Source organism: Doryrhamphus excisus, linkage group LG16, assembly GCF_037039965.1.
Source record: "Doryrhamphus excisus strain RoL-2023G ecotype Guam linkage group LG16, RoL_Dexc_Guam_v1.1, whole genome shotgun sequence".
NCBI classification, from domain to species: Eukaryota; Metazoa; Chordata; class Actinopteri; order Syngnathiformes; family Syngnathidae; genus Doryrhamphus; species Doryrhamphus excisus.
This window is the reverse complement of record NC_136372.1, coordinates 2,364,998-2,387,102: the sequence shown is the minus strand read 5'-3', so window position 1 is coordinate 2,387,102 and position 22,105 is coordinate 2,364,998. Positions and strand designations below refer to the sequence as shown.

Below are 22,105 nucleotides of genomic sequence, written 5' to 3'. Positions count from 1 at the left end.
AAATGGGATTCATTTTGGACAGGCACATTCTAGGAAACCAACAAGGGACAAATCAACTGGTCGCATAACTTCCTTTAATAAACTTAAAACAAAACACATATTACAAAATATTTGTTTTCCTCTTAGACACATGAAATGTTTTTTCCCTCTTCCAAAGGAAAAAAAATAGAAACAGAATCATGGACCATCATTAGAATTCTTTTCCAAGCGTATAATTTTCTTTATTTAGAAAATAATTGCACCAACAACAAAACAAAGAGGGAAAAAAAAGCTTTTGCTGCACACAGGGAGGCAATGAGCAGCTTTGGATGCCCTCCAGGAAAAGCGCTTAAAAGTCATCAAGTATTTTTTTTTTTTGCGACTAACTTCATAATTGACCGAGCAGAACCGTGATTTCGTGTTTTGAAGAGCAGAAGATGAGCGCTACGGGGCTAAGGCTTGTCACGACACTGCTGAGTTTATGACTGTAGAATGGATTCAAGAGAAAAAAAAAAAAAAAAAACACATCCGGCCTTGCAGTTAGCGCCATCCACAAGGTCACTCAGGAGGGGTCGTGAAGAGTCCAAACAAGGAAGTGAGCCAGCATGTCAAGTTCATCGGGGAACCACCAACTGTGTCTTGATTCCAGTGGGCGTCAAAAACCTCCTTGGTGGTCGGCACTGCAGGGGGTGCGACATTCATTCATTTGGGACGAGAAGAAATCAGGGAAGCTGTCCAAAGTGGAGTGCTTGCAGATATGGAACACTTTGGAAGCAAGAGTCATCCAGAAATCAAACACTTCCTGTTGAATCTGATGGTGCTCTCTCAGGTAAGCATTGGCTCAGTCTTAACGGGCTGTTCCAAACCGGAGGTCCTGGTCTTTAGGGAACTGTGCTGTGCGAGAAGAACCAGGTACCTCATCCGTGCCCTCCTGTGCAGGTAATGGTTTAGAGGGGGAGTCTGCAACCCAGGGTGGCTGCCCCTGCCCCTGCACGGCAGGTGACGGGGCATCGCCACCTGGAGAAGCACTGGTGTCCGAGTCTTGCTGGGAGATGAACTGGAGCAGAGCGGCCGCCACCGCGGGGCTGATGTCCTGGCTGGGGTGGACTTCAGCTGGTCGGGTTGATGGAGGAGGACTGGGAGGGGATGGCGGACGTTGCTCGGTGGATGGGGGTGCACCGTGGGTCCTGAACGGCTTCCTTTTTGGGACATCTGAAAAAAAGACACCACATGTTAGCTGGCATAAGTGATGGATGAATGGGAGAACAGCAGCTGATGTCATGCACTAGGTTGCGGTTCCAGCCTTCTCCACAAGAGGGAGCCATCCAATGTTAAAAACAAGCATTAGCATTAGAACTTTTTGTGTCATCCAAACAAAATGCCACAATTCCAGCCTGCTTTTGCATTTTTATACAACTTCCAAATCAAACAATGAAAAGGAATATACAGGAAGTTGGGGAGAAACACTGGGAATGGCATGTTCAAAGCTGGATTGTGGAGGGGGGGGGGCAGGAGTTAAAAGTTACACTGACTTGACTGCATAACTAACAATCATCACTGGCAATTTGCTGTCACTTAAGCACGTTCTCAATGATTGAAGTCATTTAAGCGGTGTGAAGAGATTAAAATAATAAAAGTGTGGGGGGGGGGGATAAAAGAAAAACACATGCAGGTGAGGTCTAAAAGATTGAAAACATTTATTTCAACTTGATAATTTATTAGACGTTGTGTGTAAAAAGGCTGACCAGACAGTCTGAAGCTTCCTGCTGAGGATGAGACAGTGCGGAGGTGCGGAGGTGAAGATAAAAGACAAAAAGGGGAGGTGATACACAAGCAATGACTGTGAGGAAAAAACAAAGAGTGGGTGAAGGAGGGGGTTAAAAAAAAAATACTTTTTTTTTTCTCTGCTTTAAATGAATGACACTTGACTTTGTGGTGCTTTTATTGTGTAACACCAGTGGGCCGTGTGCAGTGAACCGTTACGGGTGCCTAGCTAACATGAAAACACTAGACATTTTTGGATACATTTGTCATAATGTATTGACGGGGGGGGTACACGGACAAAGCAAAAGAGAAAAAAAAAAGGGTGTGAATTGAGGAATGTCAGGGTTTGAAAACGGGAGGGGGATTATTTGCCAAATTATTATTTTTTGATTATCTTGCTAATTTCAGATAACGTAAATATTACTGTGTGATAGAACTCTAGAGTAGCAATACTTGTTCTACTGCAGTCCCGAGTGATTTCCACACGACCCTGCTTGTTCCCCCGTGTCACCTCCTACAAACTAAAGCCAGACTTGCCCTTGCGGTCAGTAGTAGAGGCGGATGAACCGCGCGTTAGTGCCTCCTCCGATTGGACTCCGTTACTCTCGTCGGTTTGCTCCTCGCCTTGCGGCTTCATGATGTGGCCCAAAATGAGAGCCAGCAAGTTGGCCTGGTCCTCCGGGATGTGGGTCGCGTCGCCGGAGGTTGGCGAGCGCTCCTGCGGCTCGGGAGGCAGCTCCGCGGGGGGGTGGGTCCTGGACGACGACGACGACGTTGTGCCCCGTCCCTGGTGTTCCGGAGCCCCCTGGTGGTGGTCGGAGGCCTCGCTGAGGGCGGACAAGGACTGGCTGAGAGTCTCTGCGTTTGAGAGGTTGAGGAGCTGGGCCGCTTGGGGCAGCGAGAGCTCCGTCTGTCCCTGGAGAAGGTTGAGCAGCAAGGCCAGCTCCGTCTGGTTCAACTGTTCGGCAGCAGCTCCCAGCGCTGGAGGAGGAAAACCGCAATTAACATCTTACAATAGCGTGCTTATGGCAAGGGGGGGCGGGGTACAACCTGGACTGGTTCCAAATGATTTGGGTGCAAACTATTTTTTGCCATATACAGGCTAGCACAATTACTGGAATAATAATAATAATAAATAAAAATGTCAAGAGGCTCCCTTTGTCATCTTCACCACTTTTTTCTTTAGTGCATACCTTAGCGTATTTTGACCTACAATACACAGATATTGTGTTTTATTCAAATGTGAAGTATCATGCAAGATGTCACACAAGACCTCCGCAAGCACCAGAAGACCAGATTCTGGTTGGGCGTTTTACTTTTTGCAGCACTGAAATGAAAAGATAAAACACTATCCAAACTATTTATTTAGTTACTTCGTTACCTGATAAGTCGTTGTCCGGGAGGGCGGCAGCGGGCGGCTTTCCCGGCGGAGGAGGCGGGGCTCCGGCCGGGCTGGTTTGCACTCGACTGTTCTCGCCGCTGGAAGTGCCCGACACGTCCTTCCGGGGCACTTTAGGCACAGGCACATCTTCGGGCAGCCCGCTCTGACGCGCCCGCCTCCGCTTCTTGCTCCACAGCTCGTGGCAGTCTTGGTGGTGAGGAAGACTGCAAGGCATGGCATGGCATGGCACACACACCGGTTTACGCCAACAAGACCGAGAGGCTACAATAGGTCAAAAAATAAACAATGTACTGACTCTGGTGGCGGCATCTTGCTGGGGTCCACGTCGCTCAGGAAGTCGCTGTGGAGAGCGACCTCTGACGTGCAGCGCCGCAATGGGTCGAGGGTCAACATGCGGTCCAGCAGGTCCAAGGCGGACGTGGGCAAGCTGTACACACAGGAAGGCCATTTTCAGCTGTGCGACTGAGGAAAAAACCCAAAAAAAGACAATTTGGACGACAACATACAAGGCAAACTCCTCCCGTAGCCGCCGTCGGTACTGTTTCTTGGGCTTCATGGTGTTGAAGAGGGGCAGCTTGATGACGTCAGGCCAGACAGCAGGACAAGGAGAGCCGCACAGACGACTGGAGGACAAAAAGGGACATCACCGGTGGTGTTTTATTTGGGTCCAAAAAGCAATGACCTACCTGATGAGCTCCAGCTGCAGGAGCTCCTGGTTAGCTTGAAAGATGGGCTTCTTGGTGAACAGCTCTCCCAGAATGCACCTGAGGCCACAGGTAGCAGTCACGTGAGTTGAGCAACGGCGGGAGGAGGAAGTGATGAGGAAGCTCAGACACTCACCCACAGCTCCACACATCGATGGCTGGGGAGTACCTCTCCTCCCCCAGCAGGAGCTCAGGGGGCCGGTACCACAACGTGATGACTTTATTAGTGTATGGACGACTGAAAGCAAAGAAATCAGCCACAATATGAAGCATATTGTAGCACAACAGTGCCATCTAGTGGCGAGTAAACGCTAATACAGAAGAAACTGCTAAGCATCATTACCAAGGGAGTTGCGTGCATCCACAAACAAAACACGCCTTACCTTTCTTCAGAATTGTAAAGCCGGGCCAAACCAAAGTCAGCCAGTTTGATCTGACCCCTGCAGAAACGCACCAGAGCATCTCACATGAGCGACACGTGACAGAGCGAGCTTCAACTCCCATCTGGTGGGTAGGTCTATAGGTCTCACCTGTTGTTGAGCAATATGTTGGAGCACTTGATGTCCCTGTGCAGGAAGTTGTTCTTGTGGCAGTAGTCCAGGCCCTCCATCAGCTGGCGCATGAAGCTGCGAATGTGTTCGTGTGAGAACTGGACCAGGCCCGACTCCAGCAGGCCCATGAGGTCGTGGTCCATGTACTCAAAGACCAGGTAAAACGCTCCTAAAAAAAACACAGCAAATAGCCATGATAGGCTGCAATGTAACGACTAGTGTTACGGTCACCGGGTTCATTTCTTAAAATGCAGCCTGGAGCTAGGCTAACTTTAAAAGTAGACAAAAAAACCCAAAATGTGTGGAAAACCAAGACAGGGAAAAAGTTATACAGTACGTGAGTAATGTCAAAATATTTTACAAATAAATTCATTCTCCAAAAATAACATTTCTGAAGATTGTTTCAAGTAGAAAATTGAAATTTAAAAAAAGCACAAAGCGCACTGAGATGCAGTTTTTGCCTGAAATATATGTATCTTCTTAACATATATCCATGGCTTGGTTTACAAAATATCTAAGTGGCCCTTGCATACTTTCATTTTTCAGTATGTGGCCCTCAATGGAAAAAGTTTCCTCGATCTATGAGACTCATGTAAAATATGTTAATATGTTATGTCATTTACTGTTACTGTTACTGTCTTGGCAGTGCTGCTTACCTTTGTCCTTTTTAAAGTCCAGTGCATCCTGCTTGTCGGTGACGATCTCCTTCATGTTGACGACGCTGCTGTGTTTGAGCTGCCGCAGGATCTTGATCTCCCTGATGGCCGTGATGGGGAAGCCCTCTTTCTCGTTGTCTAAGCGCACTTTCTTCAGAGCCACCAGTTCGCCTTGATGAGAGTTTGCGACATTTGGAGCTCAGCTTGTTGAAAGAAAAGGGTGACTGTGAGTGGTCTTACCCGTGTCTTTGTCCTTGGCCTTGTACACCTGGCCGTAGGTGCCTTCTCCTATGATACCTATGATGTCAAACTTATCCACGCATCGCTTGCCCCAATCGCTTTGGGTGTGCTTGCGCTCGCCGTAACGAGGGCAACAAATCCTGACAAAACAGGAGTGAGATTTAATTTGGAGGCATATGAAATAAAAATGTGACACAAACTAACTTTGGTCTCTTTTTAAGGACTGGTTGTGGAAGCGACAATCCCTGATGGATAGGCAACTGGAGGGGTGAGCCGTCGCCTCCGGGCAGGGTAGGCGGTAGCGGGAGGTCGATGATGGACGGCCGGCTCCGCATTTCCTTCTCCTTTCTGGACCCTTTCTGAGGATGGGTGGTCCTCTTTGGACTGGGGGAGGAAAAAAAAGAGCATTTGATGTATTTTAGCATACCATTACCATTAAGGGTGGCGTTTCAAGGGTCCTCACCTGTCCTGAGAGTTTCCCAGCAACATGGGGGGTAGAGGCAGAGGGGGCAGAGTCGACGTCTTGTGGAGCGGCGTCTGTCGGGCGGGGCTTCGCGTGGGAATAGGCGCTGGTGATTTGGCGGGGACTGAGGGCACAGGTGGTTGAATGGTGATCTCGGCCTGCGGGGGCGGCGTGGGTGGGGGCGGGGGAGGAGGTGGCACCGGCGCGGCAGAGGTTATTGGACCAGAGGGCTCCGGGGGTGATGGCTCAGGAGGAGGAGGACCAGCAGGGGAGATGTTGGAGGTGGAAGCGGATGCTAAAGGGGCGGCGAGTGGCGCTTCCATGGTGGGCGCACCTTGTGGTGACTCCTCGGGAGGCTGAGATTCCATCTCTCCCGAGTCCTTTTCCTCCTGCGCATCCTCAGCCTGAGGGCGTGCGGAGGAAGAGGATGCCGCGGGTTTCGGTGGAGCCAGGGATGCTGCGCTGGTGCTGCTGGCACGGGCGGCCGCCTCGGCAGCCTGCCGTTCCTTCTTCCTGCGCGTGAGCTCGGCGCCCAGGCTGGAATTGAGGGGCAGGCGGGCGGCGGGAGGGGAGCGGCTGGCAGGTCGGCTGCTGTAGGAGCTGAGGCTTGGACCGGTGGAGGAGCCACCGTGTCTTTTGCCGCAGGAACGAGAGGAAGAGCGACGGGAAGAGGTGTACTGCATCGGGGATCGACTCCTGGAGCGGCCAGAGCGTCTAAAAGCCAAGTTAAGACAAATTTAAGTGGACGGGGTCAACTGCTAATAACCAAATAACCAAGTTGGGAATTTTCAGATAGCAAACTTTAAACCGGCTCTACTAGCAATCAAGTAGCGCACCCAATTTTGCCTCTAGATGCCATTAAAATCAGCAATTAATTGCACATAATCAGTGTTGAAATTGCTGCCCGAGCCTTTCAATGTGCATTTAAAATGGATTTTAAGTTGCATTAGCAGTATTTAAGACATGCAAAAGCAATGTTTAGTGCTCCTAAAAAAACAAAATGGCAGAGGTGTGTCACTGCAAGCCGGTTTGAGCCTCTCAATCAGGCTTTTGTTTGCGTCATGCAGGGGAAACGTGATATCGCTTATTCAATCTTTACAAATATTATAAGAACAATGTGTGTCTTAGCTCATGAAGCTACTTTCCGGACAAGCAAGCTCAACAGGTCTCTGGTTTTACACTTTTGGATACAATAACTATACTATAACCATGTCTGTGACCTCCAGACATGTCCCTCATATACTCACCGAGACATGGGGCTGGTGCTGGAGGACCGGCGGGGAGCGTAGGGGCTGATGGAGCGCCTCCTGGAGAAAGGGCTGTTATCCCTCTCAAAGCTGGAGGACCTGTGTCTGCTGCCGTAGGGGCTGTCCGATCTCTGCCTGCTGTGGTGGCTCGCGTCCCCGTAAGGACTGGAGCTCTGCTGGGTAGCTTTGCGCCTGATGTAGCCATCGTCCACAGGTTGGCCATACCCGCTGACACCACCTAGTGGGCTCTCATTCCCGGCCACACCTCTCCTTGGACTGGGCGACAGAGCAGTGCTGGGGGGTTTCCTGCGAGGACTACCTCTACTTGACTTTCCCTTAGGGCTGGACTTGTGGCTCTTGGAGGACTTGCGGTGGCTCCTCTCCCCCCGGACCTTCTCTGTGTTGCCATGGCCGCCTTCCAGGCGACCTTCTCGTCTCTGCTGTTTTTCTTTGCGAGACTTGCCCGAACGGCTGCTCTCCTTGCTGCGGGACGAGGACGTGGAGGAAGTGCTCCCTATGCTGGCTGCAGGGTGCACCTGGGACGCCAGCAGGGGATCGATTCGTTTGAAGTCTACCTCTTGTTGGATGTAGCGTTTGGATGGGCCAGAGGTTGCAGATTTCTCCTTGCCCATCCGAGACGCCCCCTTTTCCCGGTCCTTGCTGCTTTTCTTCTTGCTACCACGCTCCCCATTGCCGGGGTCTCGAACCTTGTTGGGGTCCTTGGACTTTTTCCGGGAGTGTCTATGCGGCTTGCTCTCTCGGGTGGGCTGTTCAATGAAGTACTCAGGCGAGGGCTCAAGTCGCTCCACAACAACCCTTTCAAGTGGTCTAGAGGCCGGGGGGTCTGAGAAGGTGTCAGAGTCCGAACTTATGTCATCATACTCCACCAGAGGCTTCACCAGGCTGACACTAGGGGGCGCAGTGTAGCCCAGGGTAAAATATTCGGGCGCAGGTGCGGACGATGGTTCCCGAAATTTGGCTGATTTATGTCGTTTACGTTTGCTGGAGGACATTAGCGATTTTAAATGCAACTTGCCGTCTTGGCTGGCCATGTCCCCGGCAGCCGTGTGGAACGAAGCATTGGCGCCGTGCGCCAAGCTGCTGATGCTCGATTCCGGCTTCCGCTTGGTCCCATGGTGTCGGTCCGACCCAGGCATCCCTCAAGCCGGCGTCGGTACCTCTCCTCCTGCGGCTGGGCCTTGGCGGTCCAAGCAACTCATTAACGGGGGCGTGGATTCAAGTGCAAATCCTCAGTGTTCCCAAGCACACAAAAATACAGCAAATGACCACACTAGGCCGCAAACGTCCCGTCGTCGTCCTCAAAGCTGATTCATTCCACTTAACGTCTCGTCCGAACTCCTCTAAAAAGACAGCAAAAAATCCACCGTTGCTGTCCAGCGACGCAGAACATTTACTTGGACCGTAAATGAAATTTCCCTACCTAACATTGGAGCATTTGTGCTGTCGTCTCCGTCTCAACTTAGCTAGCACCGCTAGCTAGCTAGCGCTGGGCAGCTAGCGAGTGTAGCCGTAAAAAAAGAAAAAAAGTCCTTTTGTCAAAGCTGTCCTTGTCCGGTGCCAAGTTAGGGAAAGGTGATTTTATTCCACAGAATTACGGTCTTAGCACTCAGTGACGAGCAAATGTCTTCACTTGAAGACGCTCGTCTCGCCAACAAAATGAAAACTTGACCCGGTGGATGCTGTTTACATGTTCCCTTTAATGTAAGCTTTATCCCCTACAATCTCAATATTGATAAGAAATCATAGTTTTTTCGTGTGCAATAGATGTTCCAGTTTACTATCAATGGCTCTGGAAATCAACCAGGCCTATATTTAGGGCGATGCTAATGGATTTAATACATCCACAGCCCTAGCAGCAGGAGACTACAAACGCCATTGTGGCTCCTGTGACTAGCAACTTCTGCGCAGGACGGAATGGACCGGAACTCAGAAAGTGTCAATCAGGGGCGTATCCCAGCAACATCCAATCAGCTGTACGAGTCCGCCTACTTTTCCGGACAATTGACAGATTGAGGAAGTATTTTTGGAAAGTGGCTTTTATTGTGACAACAATCGAAGTGAGAATGAAGCGCAAAGACTGTAAATGTTTGTAGTATAATAATACTTTGAACTTTTCCTTCAGCATACAAAACTGAATTCACAAATCACAAACTAAGCATTATAATTGAACATCCACGTGTATCCATCGTAAATACGTGACAGTAACATATTGACAAGGTGATGAAACGTCATTCGTAAAATTTAATGAACTGTAAGTGGCAAGTGGGGTATTTTTAATTTTTTTTCCAAAAAAAAACCCAAAACAAAACACATTTCGTTCCAATTCGTATGTGACGTAAAATGACAGCTCGTGTGCTGATTTGCTACATCGTCACATTGGGGCGTGGTCAAGTTGAAAGGCGGAAGTGGTGTCTCCCTCGGCAATAACAAAAGTTGCAAGTGCTTTTGGGGATAATAAACAGTCAGAATTGAGTCATTTAGCATATAAACGATGTGTGTCAGAGTCAATTTCCTACCTTTGTCTTAGTGCATATAATGTGAAAAAGTACGCTTTGGACCTCATTTAAATTATATGACCTTTACATTGGAATTGTATGATGCGTACTTAATATGTTCTTAATAATGTCCAGTATGCAAGAATTGAGCACTTTCATTCATTCTATGTTTATTAATTATGTATATTATTATTAATTCTACTTATGCATGACTTTAGTTGCCTCTATTATTGGGTTACTGCAAGCAAAATAATATATTTAAAAAAGCAATATAAGCATCATACTAGCTACATTGTGTATCATATTCCTGCCCGGCTATTGTGTGCATGGATGGGAGGGAGCGAGGGAGGGCTAACCCTGCCAACAAGGGCCTATAGGCTGGCGGCTGCATGGAACGGCAGTATTATTTTTTTCATGCTGAAAGAAGAGGTCATTTGTGTCTATAGGCCAACGGGGACGGCGGCGTCCATGTAGCTGTCCGGGTGTTCGGTAGCATGATAGCCGTTTACGGGAATCGGCAGGAAGAGCGCCCGCGTCTGCTGCATTCCGACTTGCGCCCGCACCAAAGCCACCGAGTCGGTGAGCAGCGTCCGACATGGGGAAGGAGGTGAACGGCGTTTCCCGGAGCCGCTTTGAGGTGAGTTTACCGCACCACCGCCATTGATTTGCTAGTGAGGAAAAGTATGCAAACACGACGGTGACGACGAGGATTCCGCACTGTGCACCGGGATTAGGTCAACCACTGTTGTGCTGACAACAACAACATGCAGCAGGCCTGACATGTCTGAGTTGTTTATCCACCCGATGTGCATTTAAAGCGCCTAAATCTTTCCTCTTGTGCACCGTCAAAACAAAAGACAGCGAGGCTACACACAGTGCACGCCGATTACTGCACAGACACCCACTCTTTACTATGACACAGCCTATGCGAACATACTTAGTTGATAGCGTGACTTTTTGTGATGCTAGCCGGGTTGTTGTGCCCACGTAGCCGCTGCCACGGTTGGGGGGCCTCGGTTTTTGACTGCTACCTTCACCCCGTGTGTTAGCCAGCAACAACAGGCCCCAAACCTGATAAACAACGACACTTTAGTGACCACAAACATGGCCAGCGTGTTCATTTGTATGCTAGTTGGTTAATCTGCTGCTAACTTTTTGTGTGTCGCAGCTGCCACGATAGCGTAGAAAAGGAGGAGTATTTGGCTGTAAACTTGTTCCCTTTTTTAAAAAAATATGCGGTGACATTGGACTATGAGGTTCGGCCACTGAGTGTTGTTTTAATCTCATCCCCGCCCCAAACCGAGCGTGGGATTTGTGAGTGGGTTTTTGTTTATTTTTAACAGTGCAACAGCTGACGACTCGGAAGATTCAGGCCGTTAACTCCTGGTCAAACAGCTGCGAGAGAGCCGTGCTAGCAAGCTAGCCGTAGACACGAGAGGCTGTAACCGGAAATGGCGCCCGTCTCCCCTTCAGAGAAAGAGCTTTTGTTTATGTTGTTGGTGGCTTCATTTCCTGTTTGTGTTTTAACGCAGTAAGTGAATTAGATATTGCAACAAAATCATCACTTCTTTGATATTTAGTTGATTTGATACACCTGACCATAGTCTGTATGTTATTCAGTTTGGTTGTAAGTGTGGCACAATGAACCTCCCCTCAGTTATGTTATGGTTTATGGAATTTCTGGAGCACATATTGCGTTTATTCTCTCTCTCTCTCTGTAAGGAAGGAAAAATCAATACATTTTGCCTTTTAAATCAGCAGTTTAAATACATCCTGGAGCCGGTAAAGTCAGGCCTTCAAAATAAAAGACGCACACCAGTAAAATGACAAGGTTGCACCAGAGTAGGCAGACCAGTTTGGTCACACCTGCTTTAAAAAAAATATAGTCCTATAGAATTTAAATAATTTTACCGCATGCACGCTTGTGTTTAGACGGTAGCTTACCGCTCTTTGTTCTGCTCAGAAATCACAAAAAACCCCACAAATAATTCAGACGCCCATCAAATGTCTATTTTTGACACACAATAAAGCCGTCTGGATTATGCTTTGAGTCGAGGCGACGCCGTACGCTCTACCAGCTTGCTCTACCCCCTCCAAACTCTCATGCTAGCTTGACATTGGTGTTCTCTTCCAATTTTGGGTTGCACTCAAAGTGACTGTTGTAATTATTAGATTAGATTCAGCTACGGTAATCCCCCCTCGTCTCTTTAATTGCCATTGTTGGCTGGCAAGGGAGGAAGCTAAGATAAATGCATAGAAGCAAACACATTTTAAATTACAAAATGTATTGGTGCTCGCTTGTAGTGAATGATAAAGGAAGGTAATTGATAAATAAATGGAACTGGAGCTAAGGTCTAGCCTTTAGCCCGGCTGTCAAGCTTTGTCTTTTGCTGTCACATTGTTATTGTTATCAATTTTATTGGCCATTTGCGCATTCTAAAAATACAATATAATTGAGGAAAAAAAAGTGCAGTCCTCTAAGTACGGTATGTTTGCACAATGATGACGTGCAAATGTTGATTTTTGTCACATACATGTAGTTTGCCTTTATAAATAGCAGGTACCTCCCCTTCACTTTTATGTCCCCGCCCCTTCAATCACCATCGAGTTATCGTTGTACGTGATATGATTCAAGAATGTAGGAGAAGACGGGGCAACAATACAGCAAAAATAAAGAACTTGATCTCACTGTTCCAATTGGGCAGTGTATTATTAAAAAAAAATCTTATTTAATATTTTAATCAGAAATAATCCAACCTCTTATGTACCTTTTTACATAAAATATTTGTACATAATCACAAACGAACAGAAACCGCGGCACTAGTAATAAAACTAAAGAAATAAAGCAGGACAGAAAGTTCTGAGAATAAAGATAACACAAAAACCGTCCAAAGTCCTCTTAAAAGACACAAATCCTGGTCTTCTTTATCAGCTCGGTGATAGTGCAGCTATCTGAGGCTGTGATGAGATTACAGCCGCAGCAGCATCATTTACCCTTGAGTGAGTTGATTAAAGCCAATGTTTTTTTTTTCTTTCCTTCTCCCTGACGTTGTGGTCTTTTTTAGATGTTCACAAACAGCGATGAGGCTGTCATCAATAAGAAGCTACCCAAGGAGCTGTTGCTACGGTGAGTGACATTTATACACCTTCATCTCTGCAGGCATAAAAAAAAACAAAAAAACAGCAGATTGAACACACGTCCCCGGACTCCGTGTAGAGCGATGTGGAGATCACTTTAAAAGGCAGCAATGGCTTCCTCTCTTCTCAAACAAACATATACGTGCCCTTTAGCAAAATATACCAACCAACTTGCAAGATTTCCTCTTTATTCCCGAATGGGCCGCACTCTGCTCCCTGGATGCTTAAAAGTCTTAATTAAAAACAGATGCCTTTGGGTTATACAACATTCAAATTGTTCTCAGACTATGAGGGGGAAGAGGGGGGGAAGAGGGGGGGGGGTGGCCCATAAGCCTCTTATCAAAATGAAAGCCATAACTCAAACCCCGGCCTTGCTGGAGCAGACGTGTGTAGTGAGGTTGTCTGCATGGATGCCCGTGAGCTGCCATGACAACAGCATCCGTTGGTACCTTACTGGCTATCCGTTACACACATTAAGTAAGTCAGGTACCCGCATGGTGGTTGGATACTGCGGAGGAGACAAGCACCTGAGTACCGTTGAGGATGTTTTCGAATCACGTCATTTACTTGTGACTTTCCTCCAGAGACAAACGGGGAATGGGCGACATGTTGACATGGTTTTCTTCCATTTGTGCTTCGAGTCGTGTCTTGTGTGTCGCAGTTAATTGGTTCCAGATTTGCCCGTGAGTCAATTTCCTGAAAGAAGGGTTCAATGTAGTATAGTTAGGGCGTAGAAAACCCAAATAGACAAGAAATAACAAGCCTATAATGACCTTTACACTTCTGTTATTCTTTGTTTACAACAGATTGTGAAAACTATTATAGTATTATTGTCGTATAGTAGCATACAACATATAGCACGCTACCAAGCTAATCAATTAATTTGTTTTACAGACTTTAAAAAGTGTTTTAAACGTCGTTGGAGAAGAAGCTAAAAGTAAGAAGCCAAAAATGTACCACTTCCACACATAATGGGAGAAACGTTTTCCCACTCTGTCATGCCAGACACGCCATGGCTGACTCCATGCAGTGTTAATGTAATGTAATGTAATGTAATGTTCGCTGAGACACACAAGCACCAGACCCGTTTGCCGGAACAACTGGCTTTTATTGGCGGTTTGAATGATCCTGAAGGCCCTGAAAGTGTCCCCTCGCTTGTCTTCCAGAATCTTCTCCTTTCTGGACGTGGTGACGCTGTGTCGCTGTGCTCAAGTTTCACGAGTGAGTGTGGGCTTAGAATCATATCATCATATTTATTATTCATGCTATGCACCCAACAATTATTGTTCTGCCCCCCCCCTCGTCCCCCTTTGCCTGTCAGTCCTGGAACGTCCTGGCGTTGGACGGCAGCAACTGGCAGCGAATCGACCTCTTCGACTTCCAGCGGGACATCGAGGTGAACTTTTGGTTGAATTCACACCTCATGTCTGCGCTTGTGTTTTAAACGCCGCTTTTTGTTTTTTTTTGTTGCAGGGCCGAGTGGTGGAGAACATCTCGAAGCGATGCGGGGGCTTCCTGAGGAAGCTGAGCCTGCGGGGGTGCCTCGGCGTGGGTGACAGCGCCCTGAGGTGAGCGCTGACCCCCGGAGGAGATGGCTTAAAGTCATTTGCCCATCATATGAATATTCATTTTTTTCCCCCCCCCTTAGGACGTTCTCTCAGAACTGCAGGAACATTGAGCTGCTCAGCTTGAACGGCTGCACTAAAATCACTGACAGGTACATCGATGAAGCACCGTATACGTTTTTTTTGGGCGGGGGGTGGAAGTTTATGACACTTTATGTTTACATTTATGACCCAAAAACCTCTTTTTTTGCAGCACGTGTAACAGCCTCAGCAAGTTCTGCCCAAAACTGAAGCACCTGGACCTCGCTTCTTGTACCTCAATCACCAACCTGTCACTCAAAGCTCTCAGGTGAGCGACACATAAAGAACTGCCCCCAAATTATTACATGGGAGGAAACCTGGAGGACACCCACGCACATGCAAACTCCACAGTGATTCGAATCCAGATCGGCAGATTCTACATCCGATATCAGAACAGGATCAGATTAGATTGCAAGTGTAAACACTTGTTCCTGTTTTTGTTCCTTCTCAGCGAGGGCTGCCCACTGCTGGAGCAGCTCAACATCTCCTGGTGTGATCAGGTCACCAAGGACGGAATCCAGGCTCTGGTCCGGTCCTGCCCTGGACTCAAGGGTCTTTTCCTCAAAGGCTGCACCCAGGTACGCTTAGCTGAGACTCCTATGAAGTCTTTTTTTTTTTGTAACCACTTCTTTTCTCCTTTTCCGAGTTTAGCTAGAAGACGAGGCACTGAAGCATATTGGGGCACACTGTCCCGAGTTGGTCACGCTCAACCTGCAGACATGCTCAGTAAGTGCAGGCTTCATGTGGCACCCACTGTGGAACCCGCTTATCTCGTCGCCCCTTGGACTGGCTGACTGAGGTCAACATAAGAGGTTGTCGACATAAACTTTGGCCAGAGAATTGGCGGTAATAACGGATATTTTAACCTTACATGGGAGTATTGGGTATGGGTCTGCACTGTGATTCAGGGGTTGGCCTCCAGGGGGAGTGGCCTAGTACCAGTTAGTTACATTCATTCATTTTCTACCGCTTATTCGCACGAGGGTCGCAGGGGTGCTGGAGCCTATCCCAGCTGTCTTCAGGCTAGAGGCGTGGTACACCCTGGACTGGTGGCCAGCCAATCACAGGGCACATATAGACAAACAACCATTCACACTCACATTCATACCTATGGACAATTTGGAGTCGCTAATTAACCTAGCATGTTTTTGGAATGTGGGAGGAAACCGGAGTACCCGGAGAAAACCCACCCAAACTCCACACAGACATGGACGAGGGTGGAATTGAACTCGGGTTTCCAAGCTGTGAGGCCTGAGCGCTAACCACTCACCCACCGTGCAGCCAATGTAGTTATTCATTCATTCATTTTCTACCACTTATCCTCACGAGGGTAGAAGGGGGTGCTGGAGCCTATCCCAGCTGTTTTGGGGCGAGAGGTGGGGTGCTTCCTGGATTGGGTACATATAGACAAACAACCATTCACACTCACATTCATACCTATGGACAGTTTGGAGTGGCTAATGTTTGGAATGTGGGAAAAAAACGGAGTACCCGGAGAAAACCCACGTAAGCGCAACAAGAGGAGAACATACAAACTCCGGAATCGAACCCGGCGTGCTAACCACTCTGTTAGTTACAGCCAGCCAGCAAAAGAGAACAGTTAGCAAGCTGCATCGGCGTTGTCGACATAAGCGGGTTCCATGTTGTCATCTTTCCACCCCACCAATACCCGTCCCGTGTCTGAACAAGCAGCAGATCACAGACGATGGCCTGATCACCATCTGCCGGGGCTGTCACCGTCTTCAGTCCCTGTGCGTGTCGGGCTGCGCCAACATCACAGACGCCATCTTGCACGCGCTCGGACAGAACTGTCCTCGCCTCAGGTAAAATGAAACGGCTGAAACGGGCGTGGAGCTCGTCATGCGGTCACGTGTTGGTGTTGACGTTGACTTGGGATTGTTTACACCATCCTCCATTAAAAAAAGGTGTGTTTTTCATATTCTAATCTTCTTTGTAGAATATTAGAAGTGGCTCGCTGCTCTCAACTTACAGACGTGGGCTTCACGACATTAGCAAGGGTGAGTTTGAGCTTTTTTTTTTTTTTTTACTGCATTTTGCTTTGGCTTCAGCGGAAATGTAAACATCTTTCTGATGTTTCTGTAGAATTGTCACGAGCTGGAGAAGATGGATTTAGAAGAATGTGTTCAAGTAAGTAAAGACAATTTTAGCGCATTTACCTTTTTAGTCACTCATACAGTCACATGGGTGGAGGCGGGGCCGCTAGCATACACACAGAGTACAGAAGACTGTAACATAGTATAAATTAGATTACTACATTGCAATTCATTCATTCATTTTCTACCGCTTATCCTCACGAGGGTCGCTGGGGGGTGCTGGAGCCTATCCCAGCTGTCTTCAGGGCGGAGAGGCGGGGTACACCCTGGACTGGTGGCCAGCCAATCACAGGGCACATATAGACAAACAACCATTCACACTCACATTCATACCTATGGACAATTTGAAGTCGGTAATTAACCTAGCATGTTTTTGGAATGTGGGAGGAAACCGGAGTACCCGTGGAAAACCCACGCATGCACGAGGAGAACATGGAAACTCCACACAGAGATGGCTGAGGGTGGAATTGAACTCGGGTCTCCTATTTGTTAAGCCCCTATAAGGTTTTTATTTCATTTTATTTACAAATTTGGGTAATAAGAGTTTAAAAGTCAATATAGGGGTGTTATTTCATGTCTAGAGGGCTCTAATAATGCTTAAATATTCATTTATTTTCTACCGCTTATCCTCACGAGGGTCGCGGGGGTGCTGGAGCCTATCCCAGCTGTCTTCAGGGCGGAGAGGCGGGGTACACCCTGGACTGGTGGCCAGCCAATCACAGGGCACATATAGACAAACAACCATTCCCACTCACATTCATACCTATGGACAATTTGGAGTCGCTAATTAACCTAGCATGTTTTTGGAATGTGGGAGGAAACCCACGCATGCACGGGGAGAACATGCAAACTCCACACAGGGATGGCCGAAAGTGGAATTGAACTCGGGTCTCCTATTTGTGAAGCCCCTAAAAGGTTTTATTTCATTTTATTTACAAATTTGGGTAATATGAGTTTAAAAGTCAATATAGGGGTGTTATTTCATGTCTAGAGGGCTCTAATAATGCTTAAATATTCATTTATTTTCTACCGCTTATCCTCACGAGGGTCGCTGGGGGGTGCTGGAGCCTATCCCAGCTGTCTTCAGGGCGGAGAGGCGGGGTACACCCTGGACTGGTGGCCAGCCAATCACAGGGCACATATAGACAAACAACCATTCACACTCACATTCATACCTATGGACAATTTGGAGTCGCTAATTTTTGGAATGTGGGAATAATCCGGAGTACCCGGAGAAAACGCACGCACGTACGGTGAGAACATGCAAACTCCACACAGAGATGGCCGAGGGTGGGATTGAACCCGGGTCTAGTACATTGCAATGTATTGTCATATTTTTTGTGTTATGAGTATGCAATTGTGATATTCTTTGCATCAGATCACAGACGGAACACTTATACAGCTGTCAATCTACTGCCCCCGCTTGCAAGTTCTGGTGAGTCTTCCGCCCCCGTATTTTGCCGAGGCAGCACATCACGTTAGATCGGAGCCCCGGTCAGCAAATTCACTCTCTCTCTCTGTCCGCCGTGTGCGTCCCGCAGAGTCTCTCCCACTGCGAGCTCATCACCGACGACGGAATCCGGCATCTGGGAAGCGGGCCCTGCGCTCACGACCGACTGGAGGTGATCGAGCTGGATAACTGCCCCCTGATCACCGACGCTTCGCTGGAGCATCTGAAGAACTGCCACAGCCTGGACCGCATCGAGCTCTACGACTGTCAGCAGATCACTCGCGCCGGCATCAAGAGGCTCAGGGTGAGCGGGGGACTCTCAACCGGCCCTGAACCGTGGGGGGGGGTCCAAAAATTGCATCAAAAATGAATTTGATGTAGGTCAATATTTTTCAGCTTGACTTTGATTAGCAAATAGTCTAATATTGGCATCGAACTGCGATATTGGCATCTATGTTCCACTTAAGGATCACGCCAAGCTACGTGGGGGGGGGGTTTGCTTTCTGGACCTTTCCTTGTGGACATTTTAACGCCTTCCACTTTCTTCTTCAGACCCACCTGCCAAACATCAAAGTGCACGCCTACTTCGCCCCCGTGACTCCGCCCCCGTCGGTCGGGGGCAGCCGCCAGAGGTTTTGCCGCTGCTGCATCCTGCTATGATGTAAAAGACGTCCGCCGCCCTTCTCCTTCCTATACTGGACGCCCTGACGCTTGGCCCCGACCCACTTCCCTTAGCCCAATGGCTCTGGGGGTCCCCGCCCGCCCCCACTCCCCCTGCCACGCCCACCTTTTGGAGCTGCAGAGAGAGACCAAACAGTGCAGGGTAACACACACACACACACACTCCACATATTCACGTTTTGGGTTAAAAGACCGATACATACGTCACAATATTGCAATATTATGTTTTTATTAGCAATCCAGTCCAAACATATGAATTAGTACGCAATTATCATGTCATATTTCAGCCTTTTATTGAAATATCAACGTGGCTGATGGGGGCAAACACATAGCCACGCCCATCCTGGCTAACTTTGCGTTTTGGATCATTTCTGTGTTTGGAGCGTTTGGTCGTTGCCCCTGTCGGCTGGTGTAAAATATCAGGCACACACACCCCGTCTGTACGTGAAGTTTATGTTGGCATCGCTTGAATGTATTCCATGAAAAAAAAAAAAACATGCAAAAATCAATGCAAACTTTTGCACAACAAAAAAAAAAAACAACAACAATCTTGCTGTTTGATACATATTCAAAGACAAACGGCTTAACGTACTCGCATCCTGCACTGTTAAAAGTCTGGTCCTTGTGCCCCCCCACGACCCCCACCCCGGCCAAAAAAAAGTGACACAGCCGGTGAAAGCAACAAAAAAATTATTTAAAAAAAAATAAAAATATCCGCCTTTTTTTGCACCTATAGACCTAACATCCAGACTGTTTACAAACGAGAACATTTCAAAGGTGTTTTTACTAACAACAACAACACACAGGAAGGTTGTTACAGCCCCCCCCCCATTCCCTTCTCTCTTGTCTCTATGTGCTTCATTGTATGGCAGCAGCGGGCGGGGGGAAAGGGGGCAAAAAAAAAAAAAAGACTTAATATTTTTTTAAAAAGAAAGAAGGCAGACATTTGGGGACTGAAGAAGATGCCAAACGCTGCATGTGACACCCCCGGTTTGTGTTTTTTTTTTTTTTTTTATGGACACAAGCGAGGGACGATGATGATGATGATGATGATGATGAAGATGATAAACACATGGGACAAAAAGAAAAATAACTTATTTTGAAAGAAGACGACAATAACGGGTGGGGTGGGGGCGCCGGGACAAGAGGAGCGATGACCTTCACGGAGCAACAGGGAAAAAAAATAACAATCACATTTGCTTTCAAGGACAAAGGAGCAGGGGGGGGGTCACGCTGAAAAGAAAAGGTTCCAAGGAAATAGTCCAAGAACCGATCCTTCATCGTTGTAGATTTTCTTCAGTGCGGGTAGTTTATCAACGTCTAAACATGTCAATCACATGTAAACTGCTCATACTGATGAATATATTCATGTGCCAAAACACGCAGCATTTCTTCCATATAATTTCACATGATGCAATATTCTCATCATACTTACTTACATACATACTTTTTTTTACTCCATCTTTAGTACAACTTTATTTTTTGTGACAAACTTACTCTTGTTTAATTTAATGACTTTTTTCATAATTTTTTTTTCTTGCAATATTCCAGTTTTGTTCAGGTAATAGTACAAATATTAATTTACATATTATTCCCACAGTAATACAAATTCATTCTCATAATATTGCAACCTTATTCTTTATTTTCCTTGCCATAAATTGCAACTTTTTCCCCATAAAAATTTCCCATTTTATACATATAATTCTTTTTACCATTACAACTTTATTTTTCTTGTATCATTTGTTTTATTTTATAGCTTTTTTCCTCTCATAATATTATACTACTTTATTTGTAGTAAATTACAACTTTTTTTCCTATTAATTTTATGCGACTTCATTATGTGTAAGTTATGACTTTATCCACATATTATACAAATGCAGTTTTCATTCATTTGGGCTCTTTTCTCTCATAATATATTACTATATTATTTCATAAATTACAACTTTTTTCCCTATATTATTATACTAGCATATTTTTGGAAAAATTACAACTTTTTATGCTAATACATTTTTCATTTATTTCACTTTATATTTCTTAAATGCAGGCTTTTTCCCCCTTGTAATTTATTTTTTTTGTAAATTATGATTTTCCCCTCATTTTATGCTACTTAATTTTCCATAATTCATCACTTTTTTTCTTTTATTTTTTGTAAATTGCAATTTTCCTCCTAACATTCCAATTTAATTTGTCATTATTTACATTTTACACACAATTATTATGACTTTCTTTCCTCGTTACATATTGACATATTGTTTTGTTTTCTTCATAACTTTATTTATATTACAACTTTATTTGCTCTGACGCTACAACTTTTCTCTTCAGTGTGGCCTGAATGCTCCTTGTTTTTATGGACGGGAGGGGGCGCGTCTAATGAGGAGTGCCCCCCCCCCCCCCCAGTGCTAAGGAATGTTAAAGGGCTGTCAGGCTTATTTTTATTGTTTGGAAGGAGGAATTGCACCTGCTTCGTGTTGCGTTCACTGTCTCCAAATTGAGCCCCCCCCCCTTTGTAAATACTCGGGCGAGAGTGTTGGGCCCCTAAGTCGTTTTTTTTGTTTTGGTTTCTTTACTTCTTGAATGTTTCCATCAAGGACTGACCGACTTGGTCCGAGTTGGTTGTTCTTCTTCTACTTTCGAAAGATTCTCATTTGTCATTTCCCCAACGACTCACCGTGCACTCTGTCCCCCCCCAGGCAAGACTGAAAAAACCAAGCGTGGAATGTTGAAGAATCTCTCTTGGATTTAACGGGGGGGGGGGGGGGGGGGGGGGTGAAGATTCTATCATTTTTTGATGGGCCAGGCGGGATCATTCAAGACGAGATGAGTCCGGTGTAATCCCGCCTGAGCCGTTTTGTTTGAGCGGGCCTTTACAGGGGAGGGGTTGGGGGGGTGTAGGGATTAGGGAGCGGCCAAGTGTCAAAATGGTGGCCATGTGGAGACAGGAAGGAAGAAACAGCTCGCCGGTGACGCCTTCTTTGCCCTTGCCACACGTCGATAACTTTATAAACATCCTTCAGGTTTTAAAGAAAGTACCCTGAACGCACCACTAAGCAAACCTCCTTGCCGCATCCTTGCACTTAACACACCCACACGGGACGTTTTTGGGCCTCAAACGCATCATCACCGAGGGCAAGAGGTGATGCGGCGGGGGAACAGCGTTGTTTTGAGTTTTCATTTGACGATGACTGTAGTTCATATAATTACTGTAAATCTTTTTTTCCTTTTTCTTTTTTTTGTACAATTAACCGATTATAAATGAATATGTATGTATGAATAAATATATACCTTATATTATTAAAGGCTTGTCTAGTTTTCTGTCACATGGGGTGCGCTTCCTCGGAGCACCGCTAGATGGCAACATTGAACTTGCATGATTTTCTACTTTCATAGCTGCTCAAATGCCAGGATATTAATCCAAAAGTGAGTCATAAATGAGCATATTTGGGATTATTATGATTTTATATTTCTTTTTTGTTTGTCTTGGACTTAATAGGTGTCTATTTTGTTATAATTGGATACGTATTTTTGAGTGTTTAGCAGGTATAGACGCAGTGAGG

General features: G+C 46.6%; 2 protein-coding genes across 3 annotated transcripts; one reads left to right on the top strand and one right to left on the bottom strand.

The window, feature by feature from the left end:
- Nucleotides 1-64: 64 nt before the first annotated feature.
- Nucleotides 65-8,963, bottom strand: cdk12 (cyclin dependent kinase 12). 2 transcript variants are annotated; one of them, XM_078797555.1, is made up of 15 exons: nt 8,448-8,963; nt 7,007-8,367; nt 5,760-6,473; nt 5,501-5,680; nt 5,297-5,436; nt 5,057-5,227; nt 4,380-4,569; nt 4,233-4,289; nt 3,986-4,087; nt 3,832-3,909; nt 3,652-3,768; nt 3,441-3,572; nt 3,125-3,348; nt 2,281-2,724; nt 65-1,191 (listed from the first exon to the last, which is right to left on the bottom strand). In XM_078797555.1, exons 2-15 carry the CDS (start codon nt 8,161-8,163, stop codon nt 827-829), a joined length of 4,071 nt encoding a protein of 1,356 aa, XP_078653681.1. In that variant the 5' UTR covers nt 8,164-8,367; nt 8,448-8,963; the 3' UTR covers nt 65-826. The 2 variants fall into 2 exon arrangements, with proteins under 2 accessions (XP_078653681.1, XP_057905823.2); XM_058049840.2 differs by having other exon boundaries at nt 7,007-8,963.
- Nucleotides 8,964-9,863: 900 nt separating this feature from the next.
- fbxl20 (F-box and leucine-rich repeat protein 20) lies at nt 9,864-19,093 on the top strand. Its single transcript, XM_058049471.2, has 15 exons — nt 9,864-10,159; nt 12,588-12,649; nt 13,827-13,881; nt 13,982-14,056; nt 14,134-14,228; nt 14,309-14,377; nt 14,479-14,574; nt 14,758-14,884; nt 14,958-15,032; nt 15,999-16,129; nt 16,264-16,324; nt 16,410-16,454; nt 17,799-17,855; nt 17,962-18,174; nt 18,423-19,093. The coding sequence occupies exons 1-15, from the start codon at nt 10,118-10,120 to the stop codon at nt 18,528-18,530; spliced, it is 1,311 nt and encodes a 436-aa protein (XP_057905454.1). The 5' UTR covers nt 9,864-10,117; the 3' UTR covers nt 18,531-19,093.
- The last annotated feature ends 3,012 nt before the right edge of the window (nt 19,094-22,105 follow it).